Source organism: Chiloscyllium plagiosum, unplaced genomic scaffold (genome assembly GCF_037043375.1).
Source record: "Chiloscyllium plagiosum isolate Xiang-an unplaced genomic scaffold, Cpla_swu_hap1 HiC_scaffold_3, whole genome shotgun sequence".
Lineage (NCBI taxonomy): Eukaryota > Metazoa > Chordata > Chondrichthyes > Orectolobiformes > Hemiscylliidae > Chiloscyllium > Chiloscyllium plagiosum.
In genome coordinates this window covers 133,001,413-133,015,981 of record NW_028270141.1, presented here as the reverse complement: position 1 = coordinate 133,015,981, position 14,569 = coordinate 133,001,413, and the positions used below count along the sequence as shown (strand labels likewise).

At 47.2% G+C, this 14,569-nt stretch overlaps 1 protein-coding gene across 2 annotated transcripts in view; it reads right to left on the bottom strand.

The window, feature by feature from the left end:
• slc4a1ap (solute carrier family 4 member 1 adaptor protein) overlaps positions 1-14,569 on the bottom strand; it is a 155,417-nt gene that overhangs the window by 105,819 nt on the left and 35,029 nt on the right. For both annotated transcript variants that reach the window (XM_087983468.1, XM_043687239.2), the window contains exons 3-4: positions 4,453-4,648; positions 1,125-1,247 (exon numbers count right to left, since the gene is read on the bottom strand). In XM_087983468.1, coding sequence (XP_087839594.1) covers positions 1,125-1,247; positions 4,453-4,648 — 319 coding nt within the window. The remainder of the gene's footprint in view (positions 1-1,124; positions 1,248-4,452; positions 4,649-14,569) is intronic.

Sequence of the window (14,569 nt, the reverse complement as noted above, 5' to 3'; positions counted from 1 at the left end):
TACAAGGATGTTGCCAGGGTTGGAGGTTGAGGAGAGGCTGAATAGACCAGGGCTATTTTCCTTGGAGGATCAGAAGCGGAGGGTGACCTTACAGAGGTTTAATAAATCATGACAGGCATGGATAAGGTGAATAGCCAATGTCTTTTTCCTATGTAGAGGGCACAGGCTTTAAGGTAAGGGGGGAAAAGATTTAAAAGGCACCTTACGGGCAATGTTCTCATGCAGAGTATGGTGCATGTATTGAAGGAACTGACGAGGAAGCGGTGGATGCTGGTACAATTACAACATTTAAAAGGGTAATGGTACATGAATAGGGAGGGTTTTGAGGGGTATAGGCCAAATGCTGGCAAATGGGACTAGATTAATTTAGGATATCTGGTCGGCTAGACAAGTTAGACTATTTGTGTTTTACAATTGTACAACTATGAATTAATTGAATAATTTAGGGCCCAGGTAAATGAAGACATAATCATCTCTGGTGCAGCAAGGATTTACCAGAGGCCAGGATTAAGACCATAAGACATAGGGAATGGAAGTAAGGCCATTCAGCCCATTGAGTCCACTCCACCATTCAATCATGGCTGATGGATATTTCAACACCACTTACTCGCATTCTCCCCGAATTGAAGGGCCACAGAGACCTTAGACAGTTAAGTGCTGGAGGAGTTTATAGAGATATGGAAGGGCAAGGTTATGGCAAGTAGAATCATGAATGTGAATTTTTAAAAAGCTGACCACTAGGTTTAAACTCAGATTGTTTTTCCCTGAAGGTCTCGAGTATCTTACTCCACCTAGGACATGATGACTTTGTTGTGATGCCTTCCATTGTCAAACATCTAACTGACAATTAATGTCTGCGTAAACAAATGAAGAAATGCTGAAGGGACAAGGAACTGGAAAGCTGACAGATTAAGCAGATTGCATTCCAGCAAAGTCTTTTGCCTTCAGGAAAGGCTGGAGGAAACTAAAAATGAAAAGTAAGATCACATAACCTGGCTGTTTTAATGCTTAAAATATTACATTTATTGAAATAATGTTATCTTTCCTGACATTGAGACAGTTTTTAATTTTGCAGTGGTCGTTTCATTTTCTGGTAGCAGAGACTTTGTTTGGAAAAAACATACCTTCCCTATCAAAGAAACCCTGGAGTGCTTTCTTCGGGTCTTTGATATAAAAAGCTTCGCGGTCCTCCTGGAATTCAATGGAATATGGGTTGTCTTCACTTTCATCTTCCACTGCATCCTCAACTGTTGAAATATTAAAAAATAAATTCACAAATTTAGCAGACACAACCTACTTTATATGCTAATTCATTGAACTGTAGATCACTGGCTGCCAAGTGAGATACAGTCTCACTTCTGATGGTCTTGGACCAAGTCTAGCAAAAGGAAATAGCTGGGTGCAAGTGGGAAGGTAGGGAAACAGTGATATACTGGAAGAAGCAAAATTATTTTTCTGGTTGAACTTGATGGGGACTCACTCATTAATCAACATGTTCACTTTTTACTGATGACAGCTTTCATTCCACAAAAATTTTTTTTTTTTTCTTGATTGGGTTTACTTCTTAAGTGGTAATGTGTTAAATGTTGCAGTGTGGGGCTGATGGTGGCCCAAAATATTAAATGGAGGGTAGAGACAGGGAAAGAAAAGGGAAGCACTGAAGGAAAGTTGTCCATTTCTAAATACTGAATAGCTTCACTATCACAATGTCTCCGTTGACTGCAGCATGTGGGTCCCCTGCACTCTGTTGCATAAACACTCTGACCTTGAGGAATTTGTCGCATCTCAGTTGTCTGGAAAATGACTCCTTGCATAAGCCTTTACTGAAAATGCACAATATAGAAACCTGACAACAAGATGATAGGATGGTGCATCAATGCCACAGACTTGGCACAAGATAAACTGGGATGAAGAAATCCCCTCAAAACAGTTGGTCATCATTCCAACTGGCTCCTTTATTTTTATAGCATCTGGGTCCTTGTATGCAACATTATCTTTTACTCAAGATTGTGAACTGATAACTCTATTTATACACCAAAAACAATTCAGACTCTACTTACCTAATAGAGCTTAGAGCAAGCAATGGTTGACTTGAATGTGCACAGCAATTAATGAAGGTCAAAAAACATTAATCAGAATGGCGCATGTTTCCGAGCTTGGTTATCGAAACATAGAATGGTGATAGCCCAGGAACAGGCCATTTAGCCCACAGTGTGAGGTAGCTGAATAAACTAGCCATCCATTTCAACTCCTCATTCCAGTACCTGATCTACAGATGACATCCCTTCAGGCACAGATCCAGATTTCCTCGAGGAATTCCTTCTCAGTCATGAAGCTGAGCAGCAAATTCCAAGCATCTAACACCCTCTGTGTGAAAATGTTTTCTCTACATCCATATCCTTCGTTATTTCATACACCTCGATTAGGTCACCCCTCAGCCTTCTCTGTTCCATTCAAAAGTCTAGTCTGTGCAATCATTCCTCACAGCAACAATTTTCATGCCCTGACAACACACATGAAAACCTCCTCCATCCACCCTCTCCCAAAGCGATTTTGTCCTTCCTGTAATGTGATGACCAGGATTGCACACAAAATTCCAGTAGTGGCTTAACTAGCATTTTATATTTCCAATATATATCCCATAAAGGAAAGCATCTAGAATCATACAGATGTACAGCATGGAAACAGACCCTTCGGTCCAACACGTCCATGCCGACCAGATATCCCAACCCAATCTAGTCCCACCTGCCAGCACCTGGCCCATATCCCTCCAAACCCTTCCTATTCATATACCCATCCAAATGTCTTTTAAATGTTGCAATTGTACCAGCCTCCACCACTTCCTTTGGCAGCTCATTCCATACATGTACCACCCTCTATGTGAAAAAGTTGCCCCTTAGGTCTCTTTCATATCTTTCCCCTCTCACCCTAAATCTATGCCCTCTAGTTTTGGACTCCCTGACCCCAGGGAAAAGACTTTGTCTATTTACTCTATCCATGCCCCTCATAATTTTATAAACCTCTATAAGTCACCCCTTGGCCTCCAGGGAAAACAGCCCCAGCCTGTTCAGCCTCTCCTTATAGCTCAAATCCTCCAACCCTGGCAACTCCAAGATGGTATGTTACCTCCCTTGTGCCAGGGTCAGGGGTGTCACTGAATAGCTACAGGGCATTCTGAAAGGCAAGGTCAGAGAGAGATTGCAGTACATATTGGTATCAATGACATAGGCAGAAAAAAAAGATGAGATTCTCTAAGCAGAATTTTGGAAACTAGGAAGCACATTAGAGAATAGGACTCAAAAGACAGTAATTGCTGGCACCACATGCTCGTGAGCAAAGAATAGGTGATTAGTCCAGATGAATGCACAGCTGGTACAGAGGGGACAATGTTGGGGTTCTGGAGCATTAGAATCATTTTTGGGGGCAGTAGGACCTGTACAAGGTGGATGGGTTGCAATTAAACAAGAGTAGGACCAGAATCATTGTGGGGAGGCTTGCAAGTCTAATAGACCTTCACCACTTCATTGGCCAGTTCTGCCACCTACAGGTTCCAATAGACAAACAGTACAAGGCTTCTTCTTTCCTCTGTTCTTCCCAATAACCTCCTGTTTATTGTCCTATTCCTTTGCTTTGTTCAACCTCCCCAAATCGATATCCTTGCACTTCTACAGTTTGAATTCCACTTTCTACTTTTCTGCCCAATCAACAGTAATAAATTCACCATGCAGAACTCTTCAGCATTTTAAAGGTGTTGCCTACACATCTAATGCAAACCTAAATCTAAGACAGAAATGCAGTGGAATTTCTTCATCCAGGGGGTTGAGTGTCTTTCGCACTTCCTGTCACAGAGAGGTGTGGGGGCAGAGCCCTTGTGTATATTCAGGGCTGAGACAGATTCTTGATCGGTAGGGGAAATCAAGGATCAAGGGGAAAGGGAAGCAAAGCGGATGCGAAGTATGTCAGATCATCCATAACCCTAACGAATGGCAGATCAGACTTGAGGGGCCAAATAGCCTACTCCTGTTCCTCTTTCTCATGGCCTTATATAGGACACAGCCATGCTGCCCAAAACTGCCCTCTGGGCAATTAGGAAGGCTGGTTTAGCCAGCAACACCCACATCCCACAAAGGAATAAGTAAAAATCCTCTGTTACTTCTTCAAAATCTCCTCCAGGTTAGTTAGACATAATTTTCCCCACAACAAATTCATGTTGACTCTTCCAAATTAATCCATATTTTCCCATGTGGCTAATAATAGAGAGCAGCCCTATGGTCCAGTAGGACTACAGGCATTTTTACTCTTAATCCTACTGTATATAATTGTTGCTGGAAGTTTGTCTACCATTGTAGTTGAACTGATTAGACAGACATTGCTATGCTTATCTTTAGGTTTTTTTGAATCAGCTCATTAAGTTGGCAATTCTCCAGCCCTCTACATTGTAGGTGCACCTACCAATTCCCCACGTGCAACCAGTGACACTGCTGGCTGCAGGTGGCCTGGGCTGTTCCACTGACTCAACATCCGCACTTTCATCCTCATCAGAATCTTCACCCAGCATTCGTTTCTCCAGCTGCTTGTGCTGCTGGCTCCTCTGCACCAGCTCAGTCACAGTGAAATCAGATTCCTCATCTTCATCCTCTTCTGGGCCCTGCACACAAATAGCATCATGAAATTTAAAATAAATCTGGAAGATCATAGGATCCTCCTTTAATAACCTGACCAGTCCCATAATACAACGTTAGGACAAAACTCCAGGGATACTTCATTTCAGTTATCCCAGTTTAGTGTTTAATGTTGAGGTGGCATTGTTACTGGGTCACTCAAATTAACCGGTTTAAAAAATTGCCCAATAGAACAAATGATAAAACAGTTTGCGAAGGTAACAAAAACTTACAACAACAAACGTACAAGAGGTTAACCTGCATTGGATAACTGTAACAGTGGCTGCATGGGCTGCCTGAGAAATTAGGTTAATATATCACCCTGCCACTCTTTTAACAACATTAAATATTTACTTCTGTTTGGTGCAGGGCTGCAGGAATAGATATGAGGGCTGAAGGGCTCAAAGGGTGTGGGAAGAAAGCAGGAACAGAGTACTGAATTAAATGGTCACTCATGATTGTACTGAATGACAGAGCGGGCTTGCGGGGCCAAATAGCCGAGTCTGACTCCTATTTTCTATATAAGAGAAATAAAACAGAACTATCTAGTTATATCTTTTTAAAACATAATCTCTCATTTCATGCATTGATTAAAGGAAGTAGTTATGGAAACAGATGGCCAAAAAAAATTACATCAACAAACAAGGTGTATTGGTGGGAGGGTACAGGGTGCAAAGATTTATCTAAATTCTCTAACAATTTTATGTTTCATACTCTTGCTCTCTTTTGTTCTTTTCTCTGAATGCTTTCTTCCTGGAGCTAGAATTGAGACAGTGTTAAAGTGGCAGCCGTCATTCATGAACGTGAATGGATCTGAAGAGGAGGGACATAACAAACCAGGAGGATGACAAGTGGTTCACATGTCTTTGTAATTAGTACATGCTTTTGCCTTTCTCTCAGTTTGACTAGAAGCTGGGCAGGTGTTACCCAATCTCATTAGATTACATTACTTACAATGTGAAAACAGGCCCTTCGGCCCAACAAGTCCACACTGACCCGCCGAAGCGCAACCCACCCAGACCCATTCCCCAACATTTACCCCTTCACCTAATACTACGGGCAATTTAGCATGGCCAATTCACCTAACCTGCACACTATTGGACTGTGGGAGGAAACTGGAGCACCTGGAGGAAACCCATGCAGACACAGGGAGAATGTGCAAACTCCACAGTCAGTTGCCTGAGGCGGGAATTGAACCTGGGTCTCTGGCGCTGTGAGGCAGCAGTGCTAATCACTGTGCCACCTCATTACCTACAGAGATCTCAGAAATCATCCCATTTGTGCCTTTTACATGTCCCTGGTTTTCATTGTTCTATCATTAACACTGTGCAAACACTTGCTCAGTTCATAAGCACTGGAATTTCTCCCTGAATCAATCGGTCTTTCTCTCCTCATCTAAGTAAACCCATTGATTAAGCCCTGTCCTAACATTAGCACATATGGCCTCGTGACAATTTTTAATGATCATTTTGTGTCCCGACAAAGCATCCTGGGATGGGTACTACAGCAAGGCACTTAAATACAAAATTTGGTATATTTGTATAACCCAGCATCAAGCTTGTTTTTTCAATGTGGTGTTGAGATTGGGTGGGCAGCAGTGAGGGAATTAGGAGAGAGATATCTGTGACTGAAACATAGGATGCAAAGGCTCGCTAGCAAAGTAAAGATAGCTGAGCATCACCAGAAATACCTTTTGATAGAAAGTAACTGCTTCAAAAATAACATGATAGGAATGGTACTGGATACGCTGAAGTAATTATATATAAAATCAGAGTCATACAGCATGGAAAAGACACTTTGGCCCAACTACTTCATGCCAACCATGTCCCCAAACTAAACAAATCCCATTTGTCTGCATTTGGCCCTTTTCCATCCAAACCTATCCTCTTTTTGTATTTATCCAAATGTCTTATAAAAGTTCTAACGTTGCATCCACCACTTCGTTTGGCAGTTCATTCCACACAGAAACCACTCTGTTAAAAAAAAAAATGCCCTCATGTCCTTTTTAACTCCCTCACCTTAAAATTATTTCCCCTCCTTTTGAACTCCCCTATCCTCGGGAAAAGACCTTTGCTATTCTCCTTATCAGACAACAAGCAACATGAATTCGACTGGGACAACACTACTATCATAGGGCAAGCCAGACAGAGAACAGCCAGGGAATTCCTAGAGGCATGGCATTCATCCACAAACTCCATCAACAAACACATCGACCTGGACCCAATATACCAACCACTACGCGGCCAGCTGAAACTGACAACCGGAAGCGGCAGGGACAGACCACTATAAACACCGGAGGAAACATCAAAGAAGCGCTTCGCAGGAGGCTCCCAAGCACTGATGATGTCGCCCATCCAGGGGACGAAACGTTTGCAACAAAAACTTCCAGCTCGGCGAACAGAACCACAGCAACGAGCACCCGAGCTACAAATCTTCGCTCAAACTTTGAACCTTATCTACGTGTCTCACGAGTTTATAAACCTCTCTGAGGTTACCCCTCATCCTCCTACACTTCTGTGGAAAAATTCTGAGCCTATCAGCCTATTTTATGACTCAAGCCCTCCATTTCTGGCAGCATCCTGGAAAATCTTTTCTGGACCCTCTCCAGCATAATATCCTTCTCATAGAGGGGCAACATTCTGTGATGTGATGGATTCAAAGGCTAATGGTGCACGGAACAAATGCTAAAACACATTTTCACATTTAAAAATAAAAATTACAAAAACATTTATAAATAAAGTGCCTACCATTTAAGCCTGTAATGTGTTGAGGGACAGCATAAAAAACAAAGGAAAAGCTGCACCGACAAAAGGGGACCTCTTCATGCAACTGTGGTATGGCAGGACACAAATTGTGGGGAAACTATTTGCCAAAACTTCTGTTGGGGGGTTGCAGGGGTGTAGAGACTTTCTCAAAGGCTAAGGCAGAAATAAACAAAGGGCAAAAGTTACCCTGGACTTTTGGGGAACAGGTCTGGTATTGGCCAAGGCAAAAAAAAAGTAAATTCAAAGATACCTGGATACCAGAGAGAATATGCAGATGGGAAATTCCAAAAATCATAGCAAAACGGTTGGAGACCGGACATAAAAAGAAATTGAAGCACACTAAGCCAAACATAGGAAAAATAAAAAGATGCTGACAGAGTGACATCAAAATCAATACAGAGCGAGGAACACCAGAACCTGAGGGGTTTAAATAGAAGGCTTCAATATCTCCACTATATGCAAGCATAACATATTTTAACAGTTAATCAATTCATTGAAGAATTGAACAGCTTGGAGGTAAGGGAGCATGAGGGTCAAGTAGTAAGGTGAAATGACACCTAAAGGGGCAGGAGTACTTGGGAAAGAGCAGACTGGCAAGTAGCTAGCGAACAAATTAGGGCAAGTCTTGACTTCAAATCTGTTCTGCTGAGATCCAAATGTAAGATTATAGCAGGACATTATGTTCACATCTGAATTCATATTCTGTCACATGGGAACTCCAAAGACACTTCAACCATACTTATGTGGAGGGTTGTCAGTTGGAGGAGTTTGAGTTCCAGATTTCAGTGCTTGAACAGCAACTGGCATCACAATAGCTGATCTGAGAGGCTTTGTGGATAGCAGGTTATTGGAGGAGGATGGTCACCCTTCAACTTAAGAGCATAGGCAGAAAAGAGAATGGCAGAAGGTCAGACAGACAAGTGTGCACAAGTACAGGACATTGGAATACATCGTTCTCTAACCAGTTTTCAGTCCTGAATGCTGGTGAGGGTGCTGATTCTCTGGGGAGAACAGTCAAAGACGGGCATCATGTCTCATTCAGTCATACTGGGAACAAGATAATTGGGAAAGCAATAGTAATAACGGGTGCTTCCGAAAGGATTATAATGATTCTGTGGTGATATGGTGCTAGGATCAAGGAGATCACAGAGCATCTGTGGAATATTGAAGGGTATTCGCAGAATCCCAATAGTGCTGAAAGAAGCAATCCACTCACTGAATGTGCGCCAATCCTCCGAAGATATCCCACCCAGACCCAGATCCCCATCCCGGTCTTATTTTATACGGCTAATCCACCTACCTTTCACATCAATTTAGCAGGGCCAGTCCGCTTAATCGGCATTTCTTTGGACTGTGGTAGGAAGCCGGAGCTCCCAGGTGAAACCCACACAGACTCGCCTGAGGCTGGAACCGCATCTGGGTCACTGGCACTGTGTGAAACAGGAGTGCTAACCACTACAACACTCCAAATGCTAAACAAAGAGATGTCAACACCCACATCTGTAGCAGATAAGGTTCTGCAGGCAGATTTGAGACAACTAGCATATACTGAACAACCTCAATTATTCGAACAAGACAGTTGGGAAGTGCTTTGTTCAGATAACTGATCGAGTGGTGGCAACAATAGCAGGGACAGGGTGCCCGTGGTGGCTGCATATAGCAGGGACAGGGTGCCCGTGGCGGCTGCATATAGCAGGGACAGGGTGCCCGTGGCGGCTGCATATAGCAGGGACAGGGTGCCCGTGGCGGCTGCATATAGCAGGGACAGGGTGCCCGTGGCGGCTGCATATAGCAGGGACAGGGTGCCCGTGGCGGCTGCATATAGCAGGGACAGGGTGCCCGTGGCGGCTGCATATAGCAGGGACAGGGTGCCCGTGGCGGCTGCATATAGCAGGGACAGGGTGCCCGTGGCGGCTGCATATAGCAGGGACAGGGTGCCCGTGGCGGCTGCATATAGCAGGGACAGGGTGCCCGCGGCGGCTGCATATAGCAGGGACAGGGTGCCCGCGGCGGCTGCATATAGCAGGGACAGGGTGCCCGTGGCGGCTGCATATAGCAAGGACAGGGAGCCCGTGGCGGCTGCATATAGCAGGGACAGGGTGCCCGTGGCGGCTGCATATAGCAGGGACAGGGTGCCCGTAGCGGTTGCATATAGCAGGAGCAGGGTGCCCGTGGCGGCTGCATATAGCAGGAGCAGGGTGCCCGTGGCGGCGGCATACAGCAGGAGCAGGATTCCGGTGGCAGTGGCAATAGCAGGAACAGGGTGCCCGTGGCGACTGCATATAGCAGGAACAGGGTGCCCGTGGTGGCTGCATATAGCAGGAACAGGGTGCCCGTGGTGGCTGCATATAGCAGGAACAGGGTGCCCGTGGTGGCTGCATATAGCAGGAACAGGGTGCCCGTGGTGGCTGCATATAGCAGGAACAGGGTGCCCGTGGTGGCTGCACATAGCAGGAACAGGGTGCCCGTGGTGGCTGCATATAGCAGGAACAGGGTGCCCGTGGTGGCTGCATATAGCAGGAGCAGGGTGCCCGTGGCGACTGCATATAGCAGGAACAGGGTGCCCGTGGCGGCTGCATATAGCAGGAACAGGGTGCCCGTGGTGGCTGCATATAGCAGGAACAGGGTGCCCGTGGTGGCTGCATATAGCAGGAACAGGGTGCCCGTGGTGGCTGCATATAGCAGGAACAGGCTGCCCGTGGTGGCTGCATATAGCAGGAACAGGGTGCCCGTGGTGGCTGCATATAGCAGGAACAGGGTGCCCGTGGCGGTGACAATACCAGGAACACAGTGCCCGTGGTGGCTGCATATAGCAGGGACAGGGTGCCCGTGGCGGCTGCATATAGCAGGGACAGGGTGCCCGTTGCGGCGGCATACAGCAGGAGCAGGATTCCGGTGGCAGGAGTAGGGTGCCCGTGGCGGCTGCATATAGCAGGACCAGGGTGCCCTTGGCGGCTGCATATAGCAGGAGCAGGGTGCCAGTGGTGGCTGCATATAGCAGGAGCAGGGTGCCCGTGGTGGGGCATATAGCAGGAACAGGGTGCCCGTGGTGGGGCATATAGCAGGAACAGGGTGCCCGTGGTGGGGCATATAGCAGGAACAGGGTGCCCGTGGTGGGGCATATAGCAGGAACAGGGTGCCCGTGGTGGCTGCATACAGCAGGAACAGGGTTCTGATGGCAGTTGCATATAGCAGGAACGGGGTGGCCGTTGTGGCTGCATATAGCTGGAACAGGGTGCCCGTGGCAGTGGCAATAGCACAAACAAGGTGACCGTGGCAGCGGCAATAGCAGGAACAGGATGCCCGTGGCAGCGGCAATAGCAGGAACAGGATGCCCGTGGCGGCTGCACATAGCAGGAACAGGGTGCCCGTGGCGGCTGCACATAGCAGGAACAGGGTGCCCGTGGCGGCTGCACATAGCAGGAACAGGGTGCCCGTGGCGGCTGCACATAGCAGGAACAGGGTGCCCGTGGCGGCTGCACATAGCAGGAACAGGGTGCCCGTGGCGGCTGCACATAGCAGGAACAGGGTGCCCGTGGCGGCTGCACATAGCAGGAACAGGGTGCCCGTGGCGGCTGCACATAGCAGGAACAGGGTGCCCGTGGCGGCTGCACATAGCAGGAACAGGGTGCCGTTGGCGGTGGCAATAGCAGGAATAGTGATCCCGTGGCAGTTGCATATAGCAGGAACAGGGTGCCTGTGGTGGCTGCATATAGCAGGAACAGGGTGCCCGTGGTGGGGCATATAGCAGGAACAGGGTGCCCGTGCCGGCTGCACATAGCAGGAACAGGGTGCCGGTGGCAGTGGCAATAGCAGGAACAGTGATCCCGTGGCAGTTGCATATAGCAGGAACAGGGTGCCTGTGGTGGCTGCATATAGCAGGAACAGGGTTCCCGTGGTGGCTGCATATAGCAGGAACAGGGTGCCCGTGGTGGCTGCATATAGCAGGAACAGGGTGCCCGTGGTGGCTGCATATAGCAGGAACAGGGTGCCCGTGGTGGCTGCATATAGCAGGAACAGGGTGCCCGTGGTGGCTGCATATAGCAGGAACAGGGTGCCCGTGGTGGCTGCATATAGCAGGAACAGGGTGCCCGTGCAAGTGGCATATAGCAGGAACAGGGTGCCCGTGCAAGTGGCATATAGCAGGAACAGGGTGCCCGTGGTGGCGGCATATAGCAGGAATAGGGTGCCCGTGGTGGCTGCATATAGCAGAAACAGGGTGCCCGTGGCAGCGGCATATAGCAGGAACAGGGTGCCCTTGGTGGTTGCATAAAGCAGGAACAGGGTGCCCGTGGTGGCGGCATATAGCAGTAACAGGGTGCCCGTGGTGGCGGCATATAGCGGGAACAGGGTGCCCGTGGTGGCTGCATATAGCGGGAACAGGGTGCCCGTGGTGGCTGCATATAGCGGGAACAGGGTGCCCGTGGTGGCTGCATATAGCGGGAACAGGGTGCCCGTGGTGGCGGCATACAGCAGGAACAGGGTGCCCGTGGTGGCGGCATACAGCAGGAACAGGATGCCTGTGGTGGGGCATATAGCAGGAACAGAGTGCCCGTGGCGACGGCATATCGCATGAACAAGGTGCCCGTGGTGGCTGCATATAGCAGGAACAGGGTGCCTGTGGTGGCCGCATATAGCAGGAACAAGGTGTCCGTGGCAGTGGCAATAGCAGGAACAGGGTGCCCATGGCAGTGGCATATAGCTGGAACAGGGTGCCCATGGTGGCTGTATATTGCAGGAACAGAGTGCCCATGGAGATGGCATATAGCAGGAACAGGGTTCCGGAGGCAGTGGCAATAGCAGGAACAGGGTGCCCGTGGTGGCTGCATAAAGAAGGAACAGGATGCCTGTGGTGGCTGTATATAGCAGGAACAAGGTGCCCGTGGCAGTGGCAATAGCAGGAACAAGGTGCCCATGGTAGCGGCATATAGCAGGAACAGGGTGCCCATGGCAGTGGCATATAGCTGGAACAGGGTGCCCATGGTGGCTGTATATAGCAGGAACAGGGTTCCGGAGGCAGTGGCAATAGCAGGAATAGGGTGCCCTTGGTGGCTGTATATAGCAGGAATAGGGTGCCCGTGGTGACTGCATATAGCAGAAACAGGGTGCCCGTGGCAGTGGCAATAGCAGGAACAGGGTGCCCGTGGCAGCGGCATATAGCAGGAACAGGATGCCCATGGCATAGGCTATAGCAGGAACAGGGTGCCCGTGGTTGCTGCATGTAGCAGGAACAGGGTGCCCGTGGCTACTCTGTTCCTGCTCCCGCTGCCAGCCCAGGCTGCTGGCTCTCGCTGATGCTTGTATTTAAATTTAATAACATTTTTCCAGGGCTTTGAGATCTTGTTTGGTAATCTGAAATTCAGATAATCGAGGTTGTACTGTAAATCAATGAGTAGGGCCCGAAAGATGGTAATTCCTCAAAGACTCCTGGGGCCAGTGTGCACAGAAACAACAGGTTTGTGCAAATGAATGTGTGAATAAAGATATGGCCCTGGAAGGAGGGCTTTTGAATTCTGAAACAGTTTAGATTAGATTAGATTACATTAGATTACATTACAGTGTAGAAACAGGCCCTTCGGCCCAACAAGTCCACACCGACCCGCCGAAGCGAAACCCACCCATACCCCTACATTTACCCCTTACCTAACACTACGGGCAATTTAGCATGGCCAATTCACCTGACCATGCACATCTTTTTGGACTGTGGGAGGAAACCGGAGCACCCGGAGGAAACCCACGCAGACACGGGGAGAACGTGCAAACTCCACACAGTCAGTCGCCTGAGGCGGGATCAGGTCTGCAGAACAGCTTAATTGGACAAGTTTAAAGGAAAACCAACTCGGCAAAAGTGAGGACTGCAGATGCTGGAAACCAGAGTTTAGATCAGAGTGGTGCTGGAAAAGCACAGCAGGTCAGGCAGCATCCGAGGAGCAGGAAAATCAACGTTTCGGGCAAAAGCCCTTCAAAGGAGTTAAAGGAGAGTTAAAGTTAAAGGAGTAGTTTCACTGCAGCTGGAGGTGGAGGATATAAACAAGCTTGAAAGAGGGAACAGGGAGCCAGGTGTAGATTGAGAAAACAGAAAAACAGTGAAATTTTGAGGCTTAATACACTTGAACAAAAGGCAACATTACAGAAGATAGAAAATAGACAAAAGAGTTGCCAGTGATTAATGATGTTTGCTCCAATGAAAATAGTCTAATAAATAAAGGAAATGAGCTGAACACAGACACCCACTTGGAAGTATGATATTGTAGCTATTTCTGGGAACGTGGTTTAAAGAATGGTGCAAATTGCAACCCCACATCATTCGTTACAGGGTTTCCGTACATGAGAGAAAGGGGGATTTAAAAAGTCATGTCATTTAAAGAAACAAAAATCACAGCTGTGAGGAAGATTGGCATGCCCAAAGGCAGAACACCTCATTGCAAAAAGTCCTTGGACATGCACTTTAAACGCTGTAACCACAGGACCAAGAGCTGCAATGTACAAATAGGCTGGATAGCTCCTTTTAGGTTGGCAGATACAATGGACTGAATGGCTTTTTCTTTTAAAAACTCTAAATTTCAAAAATTCCATAAAACCACACGATAGTGGAAGTGATGCAAGGGAGAAAACAAATTAAAGTGGTATCTGTAGAAACCTTGGCTTTTGGTTGCACCGTTTGAAAGAAAAAAAATCTCTGGTAGGCAATTCAGTGACAGCTGCTAGACAGGGTGTATTGCTCACAAGTAGAAACAAACAGGATTTAGCAGCTTGCGCTGATTTTCACTTCAACTTTCATGTTGGTTCAAGAGGATGACCACTTCACCAAGGGTGAGCATTTACCATTTGTACTGTGTCCAATCAATCCTTGAAAAACAATTCTGATTAGATTCTGTCATTCCAAATCTCAAGTTATTTGTGGACAGAGCATTTTTTTTCAATGTAACAACAGACTGAATTATACTGGCTTAAATTCAGGTTTGTTTTAATATATTGTCAGGGGACAATGCTAGGGTTTAGTGGTCTCTCAGAAACTAATCAGGATGTTTTCTGTCCATCCTTTCCAGTATTAACCAGTACTGCAACAATTCTTCTAACTGTGAAGAGCAACCCAATAGAATTCTATTATTGGAAAAGAAAGGACAATATGGTTTTGCTAAG